The sequence below is a fragment of the Mus pahari genome, chromosome 20 (genome assembly GCF_900095145.1).
Source record: "Mus pahari chromosome 20, PAHARI_EIJ_v1.1, whole genome shotgun sequence".
Taxonomy (NCBI): Eukaryota; Metazoa; Chordata; class Mammalia; order Rodentia; family Muridae; genus Mus; species Mus pahari.
The window spans coordinates 15,229,384-15,248,814 of NC_034609.1; the positions used below are offsets into that span (position 1 = coordinate 15,229,384).

At 38.7% G+C, this 19,431-nt stretch overlaps 1 protein-coding gene across 1 annotated transcript in view; it reads left to right on the forward strand.

The window, feature by feature from the left end:
• The window catches only part of Chd9 (chromodomain helicase DNA binding protein 9), a 219,952-nt gene that overhangs the window by 114,869 nt on the left and 85,652 nt on the right, over positions 1-19,431 (forward strand). Inside the window, exon 4 of the mRNA XM_029532736.1 lies at positions 8,612-8,943. Coding sequence (XP_029388596.1) covers positions 8,612-8,943 — 332 coding nt within the window. The remainder of the gene's footprint in view (positions 1-8,611; positions 8,944-19,431) is intronic.

The following is a 19,431-nucleotide window of genomic DNA, read 5'->3' on the forward strand; positions in this document are numbered from 1 at the left end:
ACTCTCAACCTTCCTAATGCTTCGACCCTTTAATTCCTGGTGTGATGACCCCAACCATAAAATTATTTCATTGCTACTTCATAACTGTAATTTTGGCTCTATTGTGAAGCATATGTCAATATCTGATATGTGACCCCTAAAGGGGGTGTAGGTTCTAGCCCACAGGGTGAGAACTGATGCTCTCCAGGGTTGTGTCCAGCCTGATTTTATGGATGCATTTTCTCAATTGAGGCTCAGACGACTGTAGCTTGTGTCAAGTTGACATACAACTAGCCAGTACACCTCTAAATGCAATGAACGCATTCAGTAACCTTTTACAATAAGTTTAAAAATTTTTTTGGACTAGGATCAATGTTAACTTCTGAACATATTCAATAAATATTTCTGAACATGTACGAAAGGTCGTGAGAGAGATGGTAGGATTTCTTCAGGGACTGGGGTAATGGCTTGGTAGGTTAGAGCCCTCGATGTGCAAGTATGAGAGCTGGATTCCAATTCTCAGCACTCACATTGTTTCTTTATAGCTCAGTGTGACTATTCTTACCTGTAACCTCAACAGAAACATGTTTGGCAGGGCTTACTGGCTGTCAACTTTGTTGAAAAATGATGAGCTAAAGTTTTTTTTTTTAACTTATTAGATGTTTTCTTCATTTACGAGCTAAAGTTTTATTTTAAGATAATAAGGCAGAACATGATAGAGGACACCAGACATCTTCCTCTAAACTCTACAAATACATGCAGGCACACATAAAAAGATAACACTAATGTCTGACAAAGCACCAGTCCATTTCGTTTATAAAGAATGTTAGCTACTATTTTAAACTGATAGTTCATAATGAGATGATAGCTCAAACTTAAGAAAACACTGTCGCACACAGGTAAACCATGGAGAATAACGACTATGACCTATCAAGGAAAGGTCAGCACTCAGGACGTGGAGGCAGGCAAATCTCTAAGTTTAAGGTTAGCCTGGTCTACAGAGGTTACACAGAAAAACCCTGTCTTGAGAAACCACTCTCAGGCCGGCCTTGAACTCACAGAGATCCACCTGCTTCTGCTCTGGAGTGCTAGGACTAAAGCTGTACACCACTATGTACAGTTAGTTACTTATTCTTTTTTTTTTTTTTTTTTTTTTTAATGTGTTTGTGTGAGTACCAGCATTATGTATGTGTATTGTTTGTGGGATGTGCCCATGGAAACCAAAAGAGGGTGTTGAATTTTCTTTTCTTTTCTTTTCTTTTCTTTTTTTTTTCTTTTTTAAAGATTTATTTATTTATTTATAAGTACACCATTAGGCACACCAGAAGAGGGCATCAGATCCCATTACAGATGGTTGTGAGCCACCATGTGGTTGCTGGGAATTGAACTCAGGACCTCTGGAAGAGCAGTCAGTGCTCTTAACCCCTGAGCCATCTCTCCAGCCCAGGGTGTTGGATTTTCTGTAACTGGAGTGACAGACAATTATGAGCCATCATGAGGTTACTGGGAACGGAACCCAGGGCCTCTACAAGAGCACCAAGCACTTTTTTTTTTTTGCTTGTTTGTTTTTGGTTTTGTCTTTTAAGACAGGGTCACTCTGTGTAGCCCTTGCTATCCCTTAACTTGATCTGTAGACCAGATTGGCCTCCAACTCAGAGATCCTTCTGCCTCTCAGCCTCCTGAGTGCTAGGATTAAAGGCATGTACCACCACCACACAAGCACAACAGGCACTCAGCCTCATAACTTATTATTATTGTACAAGAATAACTTCTTGTGTTAAGGATGGGTTAATGGATTCAAAATTTTTTTAATTTATTCTTTTTAGCAAGTAATGAACTTGATAAGTTTTTGTGATTTAATGTAATTCATATTCTTCATTTGACACATTTAAAAAGTGATAGAAACTGTATATGAGATATATATGGTAAGAGATATAGGGTGAAATATATATTGTTTTATAATATGGCTTTCTTGTCAATGAAAAATTACAGGATTCTGGTATTGCAGTAGGTGTATGTACTATTCTTTCTCAACTCCTTCTTCTTCCTTTGCTCCTGCCCACCTTCCTTCTTTCCTCTTTTCCATCCTTACAAGTCCTTTGCCTTAGTCATCTGAGTCACTCAGACTTTTATTTTTAAAGATAGGTCATGGAAGGAGTTGCAGAGACAAAGTTCAGAGCAGAAACTGAAGGAATGACCGACCATCCAGAGACTGCCCCACCTGGGGATCCATCCCATAAACAACCACCAAACCCAGACACTATTGCAGATGCCAACAAGAGCTTTGCTGACAGGAGCCTGATAAGGCTGTCTCCTGAGAGGCTCTGCCAGTGCCTGACAAATACAGAAGTGGATGCTCACAGCCATCCATTGAATGGAGCACAGGGTCCCCAATGAAGGAGCTAGAGAAAGTACCCAAGGAGCTGAAGGGGTTTGTATCCCCATAGGATGAACAACAATATGAACTAACCAGTACCCCCAGAGCTCCCTGGGACTAAACCACCAATCAAAGACAACACATGGTGGGACTCATGACTCTAGCTGCATATGTAGCAGAGGATGTCCTTGTTGGTCATCAATGGGAGGAGAGGCCCTTGGTCCTGTGAAGGTTCTATGCCCCAGTATAGGGGAACGCCAGAGTCAGGAAGCAGAAGTGGGTGAGTTGGGGAGCAGGGGGGTGGGGGAGGGGATATTCAGAGGGCAAACTAGGAAAGGGGATAACATTTGAAATGTAAATAAAGAAAATTTCTAATAAAAAAATTAAAAAAAAAAGATAGGCCTTACTACATAGCATTTGGCAGGGCTGAGACTTATTATATAGAGCAGGCTGGTTACAAACCTGTCTTTCCTGCCTATGCCTCCATGTGCTGAGATGATACGTGTGTACCGGCATCCTTGGTTCCTATCATTCTGTAATCCTTTATTGATTCTTTCATTCTCTCTGCATAAGGTCTAGATATATTTATCATAACACATATCACTTGATTTAACATTTTTTATTATTTTTTCCAAGTGTGTCTAATTTTCTTGCCGTGGTAAACTACTTGTTATTTTAGAACATAACTTAAAGTGTAATTATGCTGTCATTTCACGAGTACACAGGAGTCAAGAATTAAGCCAGCCTTAGCAGCCTCCTTGTACCAGTATTATCTTATAGTCCCATCCAGTCAGACGTTAAATTTTCTCAGTTGCTTAAAATGTATGCTCAGCTGACTTGCTCATATCAATAGACAGTGTCCATGCACTCACTGCATTTGGTGGATAGCTTTTTAAAATTTCTCCTATTTCTTTTATGTTTTATCCCTCATATATTACTCTTCCAGTTGGGTCTGCATCCCCTCCTTCATTTTCTCTCTTACAATTGCTTTGTGAAAGAAACAGACTCCTTGAATAGTTTTTTTCAAATCCGGGAATGTGCTGATTCCTCTGGATTTTACTGTGGTACAACTATCATGTTCTTTCCCCTGGATTTTTCTTTCCTAAAGTTGGGCAAAATACTGTTGGCTTTCATAAACACTTCCTTGAGCTACCACATTGATAATTAAAATATAGACACTACTTTAAAAAGTATTACCATATCACTCTAAACTCAAAGTTCTAACCCTAACATGAAAAAAAGCAATGTAATTGTTAGCTACTAGGGAAACCTGAGTACTCTGATCACAAGATAAAAACTTAGCATTTGAACTTATAAATATGAGAGTTCACAGATATGAAGAGATGGAAGTGAAGTGATCACTCTAGATAAAAACTCTGAAAATGAATCAACCCAAAACGCAGGAAACTATTAAGCATAAGTGTAACTTCTTTCCTTATTTTTTCTTTTTTTTTTTTTTGAGACAGGGTTTCTCTGTGTAGCCCTGGCTGTCCTGGAACTCCCTCTGTAGACCAGGCTGGCCTCGAACTCAGAAATCCGCCTGCCTTTGCCTCCCGAGTGCTGGGATTAAAGGCGTGCGCCACCACGCCCGGCTTCTTTCCTTATTTCAAAGCAAGTCTCAGTTGGGTGTGGGAGTATGGCACACACCTGTAATTTGAGCTCTGAATTGGCTGAAGTCTGAGCCAGCCTTGGCTAAAAATGAAAACGAGAACATCAGCTTACTGTCAACAACTAAAATACCTTTACATCATGGCGTCAAGTTATTATGGAATATTTGTTTTATATACTTATGTAAATATTTACCTTTTGTGGCTGGAGAAATTAATTCATTTGTTCTTTCTTTTATAATTTCACACTGGAGATTGAACCCAGGACATGAAGTACACTAAGCAAGGACCATGCCAAAGACCTCCAGAAAAACTGCAGTGCATTCAAGAAATTTTACCTTATCTCATGGAACAAAGGTTGCAGATCCGATGTTCCATATCCCCAAATACTTTAAAATAATGACATTTTCCTACATGATCCCAATGTAGCAAATGGGAAATTAATACAGCAAAGGCTGGAGAACAAAGTGTAATTAAGGGGAGTCTGACGGGATTTGATTAGTGCAGACTGAGAAGTAGATAAAATGGTAACATTGTGTTTGTATTTTTATATAAATTGGAAAGTTACTTTCACCTTATGGAGATATAAAGTCTTGAATTCCAGTAGCAGAAGAACTGCTTGATCACACACTATCCTACTGATAAGATTAATTGTTACGCAGTTACAATGTTTCAGTAAGATAGTGGGCACTGCTAAGAAGCTTGTCAGGGAAGTTAGATGGTTTGAAAACTGTCTTTGATCTGTGATGAGAGCACTAAGGGGAGTAAGGGTAGGAAAGACAACAGCAGGGGATTCACTCTGTGTGTGTGTGTGTGTGTGTGTGTGTGTGTGTGTGTGTGTGTGTGTGTGTTTATACAGAGTTCAAGTATCGCCTTGCTCATGCCGATTAGGGTTTGAGTCATGTACCTAGGATCAACCCAGACTACTGTTTATTTAAGGTTCTAGCTTCAGTCTCTAGATCTTAGTGCTCACCATTTGAAACTCAGCATGAAAAGAATTACATTCACATACATTTTCTCTACTAGGTTTCCCATTTCTTTACCTTCTCTGATACCAGAACTTGGTCCAGAAACCAGCTTTTGACTCTTCTTGCAGCTCACCCACATTGCATCCTTACCTAATTGATCTCTGCATCTTTAAAAGGGCATTGGAAAGAGTTTTTAAAAAATCCATTCTAGCTTTATTATTACCAATCTGATATTTTGAGAAGACTGCTCACTTTTATTTGTTTTTTAAGTTGATCTATATAAATTACTATGATTGAATTATTTCCCATATAGCATAGCTAAAAAGCTTGGTCTCTTTAAAGAGAATGTCTTGTCTTCTAATCTATGTCCCCCTATTCAGTAGCAATGAGATCTTTAAATTTTTTAAATTTTATTTTGTGTGTATGAATATATTGCGTGCATGCATGTGTGTGTACTGTGTACATTCCTAGTGCCTAGAAGCCAGAAGAGGACTTCAGCGCTCTTGGAGGAACAGGCTGTTGTGAACTGCTGGGAACTAAGTCAGGGTCCTTTGGAAGAGGAGCCAGTGAGTGGAGCCAGCTTTTAAATGCTGAGCCATCTCTCTAGTGCCCCTCAGTGGGACCCTTAAGCAAGTCACCTCTTTCATACAAGTGTCCTTATGTATAAATTAATAATTAACAGCAGTACAGAACCTAAACCGATCAGTCTTAAATGTCAATTGGGTCAATGCTTGTGAACTATTAGGAACTGAGAGAATAGTACTTGATACCAAATAAGAAGTGTTTTAGCTTATATCAATATTTTTGTGGTCATTTGCTCTTCTGTCCTTTTTCTGTCCTTCTGTAACAACAGCCGTGTCTGTCCTCTCCAGTTTGCTACCTTCCATCTCTTTGTTAATGTTATTACCTGTTTTCCCTTCAGGATGAAATGAGTTAGTACTCACAGATATTTAGAACACCGCCTGGCACTAACTAATTACTAAGTGAGGCTGTGGCTCCTCTGCCTTGGCCCACTCACATGCTGTCCAGATTGCTTCTTCCAGGACAGTTTGGAGAGTTGCATTTCTCTTGTGATCTTTAGTTTTCCCAGCAGGAACTATGATAAAACACTGTTTTCACACCAATATCAGATGACTTTTAAGGAACAGCTGTAAAAGGGGCATTAATACAAAGATAAAACCTGGCAGTGGTGGCACACATCTTTGATTTCAGCACTTGGGAAACAGAAGCAGGCAGATCTCTGAGTTCAAAGCCAGCAGCCTGGCTACAAACAAGTCCCAAAACAGCCAGAGCTACAGAGAGAAAACCTGTCTTGAAAAAAATAAAACAACAACAGAAAGATAAATTTGGGTTTTGAAGTAGTGAAGTTTTAACTAAAGATATTACTTACTAAGATAGTCTCTTACACACACACACACACACACACACACACACACACACCTATATAAAAGTTTTATCAATGAGCAAATTCAAGAGTCAGGTGTGGTGGCACATGCCTCTAACCTCAGGCACACTAAGGCAGAGGCAGGTGGATTTCTGTGGGTTCCAGGACAGCAGAAGTGGACTCTGTCTCAAACAGACAAGCCAACAAAACCAAAACAAATTCAAGTCAATTTATTTATTTTTAACAAGACATTAAATTTAAATTTCATCTGTCATAGGTTTAAAACAGAATATGAAGGGGAAAGGCCAAAGAGATTGAGATTTTGCTGAAAAATCAGTATGTTCATGGAGATAATAAAAAGTTTTATTTCTCAATTTAAAAAGTAACAGTTGTTTGGTTATTGCTGCCTTTAGATGCTGCGGAAAGTGGCTTAATTCTGAACTAGTCACTTGTTAAGTGGTCATTTGCATGACATGCTCTTTAACCCTTTGTTTATTGGCAGCTACTTTTTGTAGTTTAAATGTTTTTTGTGAAGAAAAATATTTTTCTCTGCTAAAAACTGCATTGCATTAAAAAAAAAAATACTCAGCCACATAAGGCCATTTCTCCACTGTCTTAGTTCCCAGATGATTTAAAAAAGAAAAAAGAAAAAAAAAAAAACCAACCCATGCTTTCATGGGTATTTTTAAAGCGTTACTGTAGGGAGTGGCAGATTGAGAGTTAACGCCGTCGGAGGGAAGAACAGTCCATTGGGGGTTAAACTGCAGAGTCTAATGGAATAATAACTGGTAGCACCATCTGCTGGCCTACTTCCGCAGAAGGAGTCAGTATTTTTAACGACATCTCTAATATTCATGCTGATGCGTTTTGATGCTTTGTGCATTCATTTCTTTCTGTGCTTTGTTGGAATCTGGCTATCTGCTTACAGCTATTGAGGAAAGAGCTCGTAGGAGGGCTTGCAGCCTTTATCCTAGCTAAAGAGGATGAACAGCAGACGTAAACTTGCCAAGGCAGGAATGTGTTGATAAATCAAAATGTGTATTTGTGGACGGCTGTGCATCTCTTGGTTGCAGCTTGCTAAATAGGCCATTTAGGAGTCTTCTTTCAATGCTTTTTCCTTGAGCACTGCCTGGGGTGGTGAAAAAACAGAGGGCAAGCCTTTGTCTGACGCCAAAAATGTCTTCAGTGAAGAGGCCAAGAGGAAGGGTAAGTGAAGCCTGAATGAGTGGGAGGAGGAGGGGTTCTTTGGGCTAAAAGGCTAATGGGATTGAATAACCCTCCTCGTTACTGGCTGCGGCGGCGGCGGCAGGAGTCGCACTGCATCGCCATCTTGAGCTGGGTGCTGTTTTCTCAGCCTGGGCTATTTGTTGTCGCCTTGTAGGCCTTAAGGTGGCATTTTAGAGACCCTGTCTAAGCCTTCCTTGTGTCCCCAGTGCTGTGACACTGTTCTGACACCTTGTGAGGCAGGTATAGAAAAGACACCCAGTAGAACACACTGGAATCGGCATGAAAATGTGCTTGGAAATTCCTGGGTTTTTTCTCTGCTGTAGTCACAGGCATGTTTACGGGTAAGAGCCTAGAAAAACTGATCGAAGCCTATATGGACGAATGCGTGTTTGGAGAGGAAATTCTTTTAAAATGTTCTTGGTCTGTTTCCTGTGAGACTGTTAAAATATTAATAATTGTAATATAAAACTGAAAAGCTTGTTTCTTTCTAAAATAGCTTGAGTAAAATTATAATAAAGACAAAAATCCACATTTAACTCTTTCATGGAAAACTAAAACTTTCTTTGATTTTAGATAAGAGAATGCCTGTTTACTAACTAGCTAGCTATACTGCTGCATTAAAATAATTTTGTGTTCTCTTTCTCGTCTTAAAACAGGGTTTTTCTTTTTCTAAGGAGAAGTGATTCTAAGTTACAATAGCTTTTTTTTTTTTAAATTTATTAATTTCGAGTTTTGGAGGAAAGATGAAAGAAAAGACTTTCATCCTAATGTAAATAATAGTTACAGGACAAAATTTGAAATAACTATATTTCTATGGTAAAATCTGAAACCTAAGAATGCATTAGGAATATCAACCAATCTGTCTCCCCTTAACCTTTATTTGCAAGTGAGTAGCTGAGCTGAGCTCTGTCCTAACTTCCAGGTGAGCAGAGCCTCACTACCTTTGTTTGTGTCACTCACATGTCAGCTCTGTCATTTTACTGCTGTTTAACTTAAAATTTTCAGACATTATGTCAGTTTTTAAAACTATACTCTGGTATATTCTATTTCTGATTTTTCTTTCCTTTAGCCTCCATCTTCCAAGAAGAGTGATGGTTCTGGGACATACACTAAGCTGCAGAATACCCAGGTGAGGGGCATGTCTGAGAAGAAGCCACGAAAAAGGGTGGAATCAGAAAGCAAGCAAGAAAAGGCCAATCGTATCATATCTGAGGCCATAGCAAGAGCAAAGGAGCGAGGGGAACGTAATATTCCGCGAGTAATGAGCCCTGAGAACTTTCCTAGTGCCTCAGTCGAAGGGAAAGAAGAAAAGAGAGGTCGGAGGATGAAATCTAAGCCAAAAGACAGAGACAACAAAAAACCAAAAACGTGTTCTAAGTTGAAAGAGAAGTCAAAAATTGGGTAAGTTGATTATTAATTAAACGTAATGTTTTCCAGGTCCTGCTGAGGGCCAGCCTCTTTCTGCTGTTGGTTTGAGTGTGGGTTCCATTGCTGTCTGCCGTGTGTGTTTTATTTCCATTTTCAGTTAATTAGGTAATAGTCTAGGGTCTCCCAATACTACTTTTCTGTTAAGACATTGTCTTGTGTGTTTGTATTAATAAAACAAAATGTGCAAGGGAAAAGACTAAAAATCCACATTTTTGTGATAGTCCCACAGTCACTTTCTTTAAAGACATTTGAAATTCTTCCACTATTTCTTTACTTCCAAGCAGCATTGTAACTCACATAGCATCTAATGGTTTAAAACATGGTAGAGAGTATTTTCTCAGAAAACCCAACTGCTCAAAACTCTGGACTGTCGGTAGGGAATTACAATAGGTGTTTACTGATTCACTTTATGTAATGAAGGGGCTAGGTGTTAAATGCTCCAGGGGAATCCATAGAGCAAAGAAGTGCATGTCTCTCCCAGTTGTCTGTTGAACCTTATTATTCTATTTGTTGTAGTGCTAGGGATGGAAACTCAGACTTTGTGTTTTGTCTTAAATTTTACAACTGAGGTCTTATACAGGCTAGACAAGCACCTCAGCGCCAGAGCTGGTTCAGTGTATTTTAATTTGCCTGTTTGCACATTTTCAAAATATAAATATATGCAGGCTTTGTATGTAAAGCTGAGCATAATGTAAGGCCATGCTAGCTCACAGTTGTTCTCACAGGGCTAGTCATTTTTTGAAGCTTTCTGTAGAATTTTTCATAAAGTGCTTTATGTAAGCTAATGTAAGATTTTTGTTGTTCACATACACAGAGAACAGAGAGAGAAGCCCTCTGACCGGAGACTCTTCATTTGCTTGCATTATTGCTGTATAGTTACCAGAACATTGAACTCTTTATTTTCATCCTGATGTAGTCAAAACAAACGCAGTCTGTTCTTGTATAATGCATCAATAAATAATTATTATTGGTAGTACACTACTTGCAGAAAAAGCAGAATTCAAAGTTCAATTTCTACCCCTTTGTTTTTCTTTTTAAAAATATTGTCCTATGTCAGCTGTCCTCACAGCCAGCATAAATTGTGCTGATATTCTTGATTTAGATTTATTTCTTTATTTACTTTCTGTGTATGCCCGAGAGTATGCATGTACAGCCAGCTATGAGCCTCCATGCAGGTTCTGGACACAGAACCCAGGCCCTCTGTAAGAGAAGTAAGTACTCTTGTCTGAGGAGTCATCTCTCTGCCCTTTAGTCATTCATTTTTTTAAGAGATTTTGTTCATTTGTTTTTAATGAAAGTACCTGTTTTTCCAAAATTATATCTATTTTTAACTTAGGAAGCCTATACTTCACATTACTAGAAGTTAATATTATTAAGATTTTCTAATTTTAACTCGTTCAGAGATATGGGCATAGAAATGTGCCATTTAGAAGGACAATACTTTGAAAACAGTGACATTAAAATAGGTAGATAGCTTCAAAAGCTATAATACCTATTATTTGCTTTAAGTCTGAGGATAAAAGAGACCCAAGCACCTAGAGACAAGTAATACCAGACCTAAATCTGACTGATGAGAAAAATCATAATTGTTTACAGAAAGTAAAGATGGAAATAGCTAAGTCAAAGGGAAACATGGATCTTTAAAAATGTGAATTAGAATAGTTAGAAACCATAGCATTGCCATGGCTGTCTGGAAGGAGAATGGGTGGTTTCTTGTTGATGTTGTTGATGTTCATTTTCACCTTTATTTTATTTTTGATACTGTCCTGGAACCCACTATGTAGAACAGACTGGCCTCAAACTTCGTGAAGTCTTTCTGCCTCTGCCTCCTCAGTTCTAGAATTACAGGCAAGTGCCACCTGTCTGGCTCTAACTCATTTTCTGACAGTTGTATGTTTGTTTGTTTTTAAGTAAGTATTTAAAATAAAATGTACACTATATCACCAATTGCTTTAATACTTTTTTTCCTTTCTTTTTCTCTCCCCTGCCCCTCAAGTATGCCAGTCTCTAGTAAGCAGAAAGTAATGGGCTACATTTCTTTGCCCATATCTCTGAAAAAGTTAAAATTAGAAAAATCTTAATATTAACTTCTAGTAATGTGAAATATAGGCTTCCTAAGTTAAAATTTGGAGGCATTTGTACTGTAAGCGTTGGTTTTTTGTTTGGTTTTGGTTTTAGTTTTTGTGTTTTGCTTTACTCTCTGTCTTGGTTATATATACATGTCAAGATATTAATTAGGTTGCTCCAAGGAAAAAACTTGCAAATGTATGGGCTTTGCTGAATGTAAACCAAGCACTATAATATGTGGTGTGTGTGTGTGTGTGTGTGTGTGTGTGTGTGTGTGTGTGTGTGTGTGTGTGTGTGTGCGTACATGTGCACCTGCATATGTGCATGTGACTCATGGACATCAGCTCTCTCTTCTCACCATACGGGTCCTAGAGTTCAAACTCAGTTATTACTCCTTGGTGGCAAGCAACTTTATCCACTGAACCATCTCCCCACTATGGACTATAAAATATATTACCGTGGAATGCAGAGTTCCTCTGTTAGCCAATGGAAATACTTCTTTATTGTGTTTTCTAACAAGGCAGTGTGCTTTATTGTTTTGGACTTGCTGATTCTTTACACCATTATTCACTGCAGGGCTGGAGGTCAAGCCCCTCCTTTGCATGCTAAGCAAGTACTCTCCCACTGAACTGTATCCCAGTCCCTAGTTTGGTTGGTGCTAGTGGGGTTTCTGGTTCTTTTTGGAAGGGTGGCTCTTTGTTTTCTTGAGACAAAGTCTCACTGTGAAGGCCTGGTTGACCTGGAACCCACAGAAATCCGCCTCCCTCCTTATCTCAAGTGCTGGTATTGGAGGGTTGCTGCATCATGCCCCGCTCCCAGCCCTCGTGTTTAATTGTTATGTGAGGAGTCACTTAAGTGAGGATCATTTCGTGTTATTTTAAGTAGTATTTTATGATACGTAAATATTTCCTTTTTTTTTAAACAATCAGATTTTTTATGAGTTTTAGACCTGTTCTATTAGCACCAGATTATTGATACCAATATTGAGAACAGTACATGCTTTACTTTGCTGCCTTCCCTACACCCACAGTGTGAAGTATAAATTTAAAAAGCGCATTTGGAGGTTGGAGAGATGACTCAGTGGTTAAGCTTGGGCACTACTAAGATGCAAGTGCACTTTCCAGTCCTACATCAGGAGGCTCACAACTCTTGTCAATCTGCTCCAGAGGATCTAACGCCTTCTTCTGGCCTTTGTACACACAGCACTCATGTGCATAGACACACACATGTAATTTTAAAATAAATAAATCTTAAAAAATTAAAAAGTACATTTATAAACCATAATTTATTGATGATGTCCAGTCATAATTAATATTTATTTAATGCATAGATGTGACTTGATATAAACCAGGACTATTACTCTGAAGAAAAATCATTGCTTTAGTGTCTTTGAAACTTTTTCTTTTATAGCTTGATGTGGTGTGTGTGTATGTGTGTAAGTGTGTAGTGTATGTATTTACATAGGTGTGTGAGGGAGCATGTGTTTTACATGTGGAGGCCAGAGGTCATTGCCCGGTGTCCTCCTGAAACACTCTCTGCCTTATTTTTTGAGACTAGGTTCTCATTGCCCTGGAAGCTCGGTGACTTGGCCAGCCTGGCTGGCAGGGCATGTCAGGGACTTACCTGTGTCTGCAGGTGAAGCTGCAGTGCCTGCTTTTACATGGGTACTAGGGAACAAATTCACGTCCTCATGCTGTGCAGCAAGCACTTCAGCAACTGAACTGTCTTCCAAGTCTGAGCCCTAGATTGATTTTATTGATTTATATGTGTGTATGGTAAATGTCTGTGTGATAAGTACATTTGCATGTTGTGATCACACATGTGCACGGTATGTGGAGGCAAGGCTGATGTCATGTGACTCTCCACTTTAAAGCAATTTTCTCACTGAAATCAAAATTTGCCAATTCTGCTGGTCTAGCTAGCCAGATTGCCCCAGAGATGCCCTCTTTTCTACAGAGCTTAGGATTGTGGTCAAGCCCCTGCCCAGCCCTGCTTTTTAATGTGTAGCGGGGAAGGCCTCTGGGCCTCATTGTTGGTACGGGAGGCATCCACTGAACCATCGTCTCCCATAACTCTCCATTTATGTATGTTATGTGTGGCTGTGGAAGGTTATTGCAGCACAGGAGGGCAGGTACCCTCAGAGTTTAGAGGGCATCAGCCACTCTAGAATTGGTGTTATAGGCAGTTGGGAGCCATCTGGTGAGGGTACTGAGAACCAAATCTGTCTTCTGTAAGAGCAGTTTTCTCTTAACTGTTGAGACATCTCTCTAGCTTTAGATTGATACTTTAAAAATATATAAGCAGTAGAATGTTCTTCTCAGAGCACTTCATATCATCTCATTTAATTTTTGTAAGTTCTTTGATTTTGGAGCCAATTTCATTTAGTTACAAGCAGTATAACCCTGTACATTCTTACCTGCTATCTTTAGAAGAGGGAATAATTGTATGTTTCATTGTATCATTTTGAGGAGGAAACAGGTTATCTTTTAAAACAAACAAGACAATATCTAGAATATATACAGTGATCAGCAGATGCAAGTTACTATGGTCTTCTGAAATCCTAAATAGCAGGGAGCTATTGAGGAAAGCTGGGGCTACACTACACATCTTCATCATCCACTACCTGGGTGTTCTCTCTCTCTCTCTCTCTCTCTCTCTCTCTCTCTCTCTCTCTCTCCCTCCCTCCCTCCCTCGGCTTTGATCCTAAGTAAGGTCAGCTTAAAACCAAACAGAAAACACTAGGAAGAAACAACAGCCACAAAACTGAGTTACTGCCTTGTAGTTGTGTGAGCTTTTCTTTGGTGGTGCTGTGCATCTCCCACACATGTGTGGTAGAAAGCTGAACCGACAGAGCTGTCCTGGCAGTCCAGCTGTTGCTGCTCTCTAAGGTCTTCCTCAGTCAGGACTTCCCGCCTGAGCAGTTATCTCTGACTGACGCAGTCTCAGAGTTGACCGAGTTCAGTTCCAACCTTTATGATTGAGCTCTTTGGGTCTGGATTATTCATAGTTAGTCTACTGGCAATAGGAATATGGTTTATTATGTGTTTGAAGTAGTTTTCTGTTTAATTATACAAAAATACTTAAATTTCAAGATACTTACCAAGTTCAAATAGAAACAAAATTTGAGACATTACAGTAGAAAGCAATAAGACATTAAACTTCAATGTTTTTATAGTCTTGTTGGTGTGATTGTGTGTGGTTTGATCTGGTTTAGTTTTGGTCCTAGGGGTCAAACACAGCGTCTTGTTTGATTCTGGCCAGGGCTCTCTACCAATCAGCTCTATCTCCAGTCTCTTTGGGACTTTTAAGAATTGATAGCAGCTTGTGCTTCATAGAGAGACCCTATTTGAAGACATGATAATACTATGATATGTGAACTATAATTTTTGTTTTCAAAATTATAAGAATTTTGAAGTGGTTTTATCTTCAAAGATATAAAGGGCTGAATTAGTTGTTTGGCATATGCTAACTAAAATGGTTATAAAAGTGTGTGGTATAAATGTGTTACACCTTCTTATTATACCAGTAAGAGGCTGTGAAAAGCCAAGCAGAGAAGTACAGATTCTCCAGAGAGACAAACATTTCTTCAAGGTTCAGTCAGTCTCATAACAATTTCTCTGTCTCTCCCGATTGACCCAAACACAGCAAAGGCTTTGCCAAAACATCTTATTAAAAGCCAGACACAAAGACTTTAATATATATTTCACTACAAATGCTTTTTTGTTGTTGGTTTTTTTGTTTGTTTGTTTGTTTTCGTTTTTTCAAGACAGGGTTTCTCTGTATAGCCCTGGCTGTCCTGGAACTCACTCTGTAGACCAGGCTGGCCTCAAACTCAGAAATCCGCCTGCCTTTGCCTCCCGAGTGCTGCGATTAAAGGCATGCACCACCACGCCCAGCTCACAAATGATTTTCTAATGTTACTGTTTAAATCTAAATTCTAAAACTCAGGTGATGTGAAACAGTAATCCTCAGAGCAAGTGGGTGAATGAGATACTTAAGAATAACAGTTACAGCTTGCTCTTCCATTAAGTATTATGTCTTCCCAAGGCTAGCCAGGTTTGTCATTCTCAGAAAGGGGTGTCCTACTTCACTGAACGCTATTGACCATGAGGCAGCCTCATCATGTGTGTCAGTAAGAATGAAATTAAAACTATGGCAAATTACTGAGAGAATTCTGGTTATAGAGATGTTACATGTGCTTTTTGTTTAGTTTCCGTTTGTGTGTGTGTGTGTTTTGTGTGTATTTATTTATTTTTTTCGAGACAGGGTTTCTCTGTGTAGCCCTGGCTGGCCTGGAACTCACTCTGTAGACCAGGCTGGCCTCGAACTCAGAAATCTGCCTATCTTTGCCTCCCAAATGCTGGGATTAAAGGAGTGTTTCACACTGCCCGGTTTACATGTATATTTTTAAGAATTAAAAGTCAACTCTGCTGTTAGCCATGTCAGTGCATGCTTTAACTAATCCCAGGTCTTAGGAGAAAGAGGCAGACAGATCTCTGAGTTCAAGACCAGACTCTTCTATTTAGTGAGTTCCAGGACAGCCAATGCTACATAAAGGGATCCTTTCTCAAAAAATAAAAAGAAACTTTACTCAAACATATTGGATGATTATGTGGATTTTTTATAGTTATTTATATGACACACTCTGAGGGGGGGGGAAAGCAACATTCAACTCTGAGCAGGAAATAATAAAAAATTAAAGTTACCAAAAGTTTATGAGAGAAAACAGAGAGAGGTTTTGTTTATCAAGTCTGGATTGGTTTCTCTGTTTAGCCCTGGCTGTTGTAGGTTGGCCTTGAACTCAGATATCTGCTTGCTTTTGCAAGTGGTGCTAGGATTAAAGCATTGTGTCCACTGTGCCCAGCTAGAAAAAAAAATTATATATATATTTGGTTTTTCAAATATGGCCTCATTTCTTTTTACTTACCTGGCAAAAACAAAATAATGTAAGATAATATTTTTACCTGTTTTCTATGCATAAAATTATGTGGGTAATTCTTGTTTTGCTTTGGGCTGATTTTGACAGGCTCTTGCTGTGTAATTCTGGCTAGCCTTGAACTCATAGTCCTTCTGCTTTATCTTCCTACATGTCAGAATCACAGGCGTGATTCATTTATACCAAGTATGATGGGCGTATTAATTACAGCATATGGACTAATTGAATAAGATTCATTGTCCAATTATTGTAATGAGAGAATCAACAGGGGGCAGTTACAGCTTGACACAGTGTAGAGCTTAGCCTGTTAACAGTCTACAAATAGTGAATGGGCTGGATGTAAATGAGTGCATACATTACACTCAAAATCAAATGTATACACATGTATAGACACTGGACTGATAGCAAGTGAATTAGTTAAGAAGTCAATTTTATAACATCACTTCAAGTTGCTCTTTTCTGTCAGAAACTGGATATTTTGGGATATTTGGTTGGTTTTGCCTGAATATCTCTTAGAACTTTTTGACATTAATAACAGATACTTTAAATACTGTTGTTGAGAGAGTCTTACCATGTGACTGATTGCTATGTAGACCAAGCTGGCCTCACACTCACAGAGATGTACTTTGCTTCCTGAGTGCTGGGATTAAAGGCACTGGTTCCTTGAACTTTTTTTTTTTTTAAATCAAAAATCACATAAAGAATTTATTAAGTTGTTTCATATTGCTATGTTACTTTATTTTGTGAATATTTCTCCTTGAATTCATTGTATTTCAAGAATGCATTTACAATGAAAACTTATTGCTATTTAATGACAGTTTTATTATTTGTTGCTGACCTCTCTCCCTGTCTGTTGAGACTGGTACCTGCTTGGCCTGTCTTAGATAATTTTCTCAGAGTTAATAACCCATATAGGCAAATGAACTTTAAAATTTTAGTGTAGTATAAATAAAAAGAAGTTTCGTGTTGTCTTGACTCTTTATTCCTAATTTGCTGAGACAACAGACTCCTTTGGGGGAGTTATTTAAAGCTAGGGCTGGCTATACTGCTGCACACACCTTCAACCCCGACCCCAGGAGTCAGCGATGTGAAGAGTGCAGGTCAGAAGCCAGCCCAGGCAACTCAGCGGTTCTGTCTCAAGATAACAAGTTTGACGGGGCTGTGACATGGCTTACTAGAAATGCTTGTTTTCATGTGTGGAGCTTGTGTTCAATTCCACTATAGGATTGGAATCCACAAATCTGAGGTCTCTTTTTGGTTTTGCTTGTTTTTATACATTTGTAGTAGTTCAGATTTTTACTTTTTAATTTGAAATAATTTCAGACTTGCAACGTTAAGTTACAGTTTTTAGGCTTTTCTCTCAACTTCCCCAAATGTTGTCATTTTATGTAACCATAGCACAAGGGTCAAAACTAGGAAATAAACATTTATGCACTCCTATTAACTAATCCATGGGCTTCATTTGCAACATTGTGTTTTTACCTCCTTTTTAATATTTACCGGAGACAGGGTTTTGCCATGTAACCAGATATGCTTTAAATTGCTTCCAGTCATCCTGTCTCTGTCTTCCAGGTACAGAAATCACAGTGACATTCTCTCTTTGACCCTCACTGGTCAGCCCTTCCTAGGCGTGCCTCTTTTCTCTCCCCGCTACATCTCCTTAGGAGAAGTACTTCTACTTTAAATAGACTGCTTTCTGCTCAGGCCTAGCCTATGCTAATCTGACACCGTGTTAGTAACTCTTCCTCTTAGTAGTGTCCTGTAGATGACCTTTTAGAACAGAAAGCTAAACAACCGCTGCCAGTGTTCCATGAAAGTAGCCATGGCTTTACATCTTCACACATATACATGCTCCAGCCTTGCCCAGAATGAAAACAGTTAAGATGATGTCAACTATCAAAATCACTTTCTATGACACATGAAATTGTCATTTGTACATAGAAAAGATATGTAATATTCTGGACTTAAACTTAGTTAAGCTACTCTATCTGAAATATCTGCTACCACATCAAAGTTTTTTCCTTCGATGCCAGAGAGTGAATCTAGGGCCTTGTACATGGCTGATGAGCAGTCTTCTGTGGGGCTGCGCTGCTCTTACAAAGTTAGACTTTCAAGTGGGATGTGGTGACGTATATCTTGAAGCCTAGCACCCAGGAGGCCAAGGCAGGATTCATACTAAATTCAAGGTTAGCCTGACCTTTGTAGTCAGAACTTGTCTAAAAAGTCAATGAGAATTTGAAAAGGATTTTTGCCTGTGTAATTAAAAATTATCAGCAAGCTGATGAAATAAAATTATATTCTAGGCCTATATTAAAAAATATATAGGCTACATAAAATAAAATTTTATTTTTTTAGAGATCTATTTGTTTATGTGTATGGATGTTTTTGTCTGCATGTATACCTATCTGTACATCAGAAGATCCCATAGCACTACAGTTATATATGGTTGTGAGCTGCTGTCTGGGTGCTGGGAATTGAATTCAGGACCTCTGGAAGAGCAGCCAGTGCACACTGAGCCATGTCTCCAATACTATAAAGTTAAATTCTAAAATCTTAGTTTCTTTTAAAGTAAAATTTAAAATTTTTTTTAAGTTACTTTGTTTTTGTTTTTGGTTTTTTTTGTTGTTGTTCTTTAATGTATTTATTTTGAGACAGGGTCTCATTATGAAGTCTTGTTTGACCTAGAACTAACTACCTGTGGTGTGCATATCTGGCCCCAAGGATGTCTGTCTTGTCTATCTGTGTGTATGTATGTGTGTGTGTATATATGTATATATGATTTTTATATGTACATGTGTTTATACATGTACATGGGTGCTTATAGAGGCCTGTGAAGAGTGTTGGCTCCTCCAAAACTGTGGTCACAGGTGGTTGTGAACTACCTGAAGTGGGTGCTGGTAACAAAACGTAGGTCCTCTGCAAGAGCAGCAAGTGCTGTTAATTGCTAAACCATCTCTCCAGCTCCTTAGTTAAAGTTTTTCTTTAAAAAAAAAAAAAAAGATTGATTTTTCATATATACAGGTGCTTTGTCTTCGTTTATTGATTTTTCATATATACAGGTGCTTTGTCTTCGTGTATGGCTGCAGGCCTGAAGAAGACATCAGATTGTGAGCCACCATGTTTTGTCTGCATATACACCTCTCTGTCCATCAGAAGGGAGCATCTGATCCTATAGGACTACAGTTATAGACGGGTGCGAGCCACCGTGTGGGTGCTGGGAACTGAACTCAGGACCTCTGGAAGAGCAACCAATGCTCTTAACTGCTGAGCCATCTCTCTAGCCCCCTTAAGTAAATTTAAAAAAAAAGAAAAAATGTGTGTGTGTGTGTGTGTGTGTGTGTGTGTGTATGTATGTGTGTATAGGCTTTTAAAATCTTTGTTAGTGACACTTTTGTTTGTTTCCACTACCAAAAACAGTTGGTGTTAAGATGAAATTGGTAGTGCATAATAATTATTAT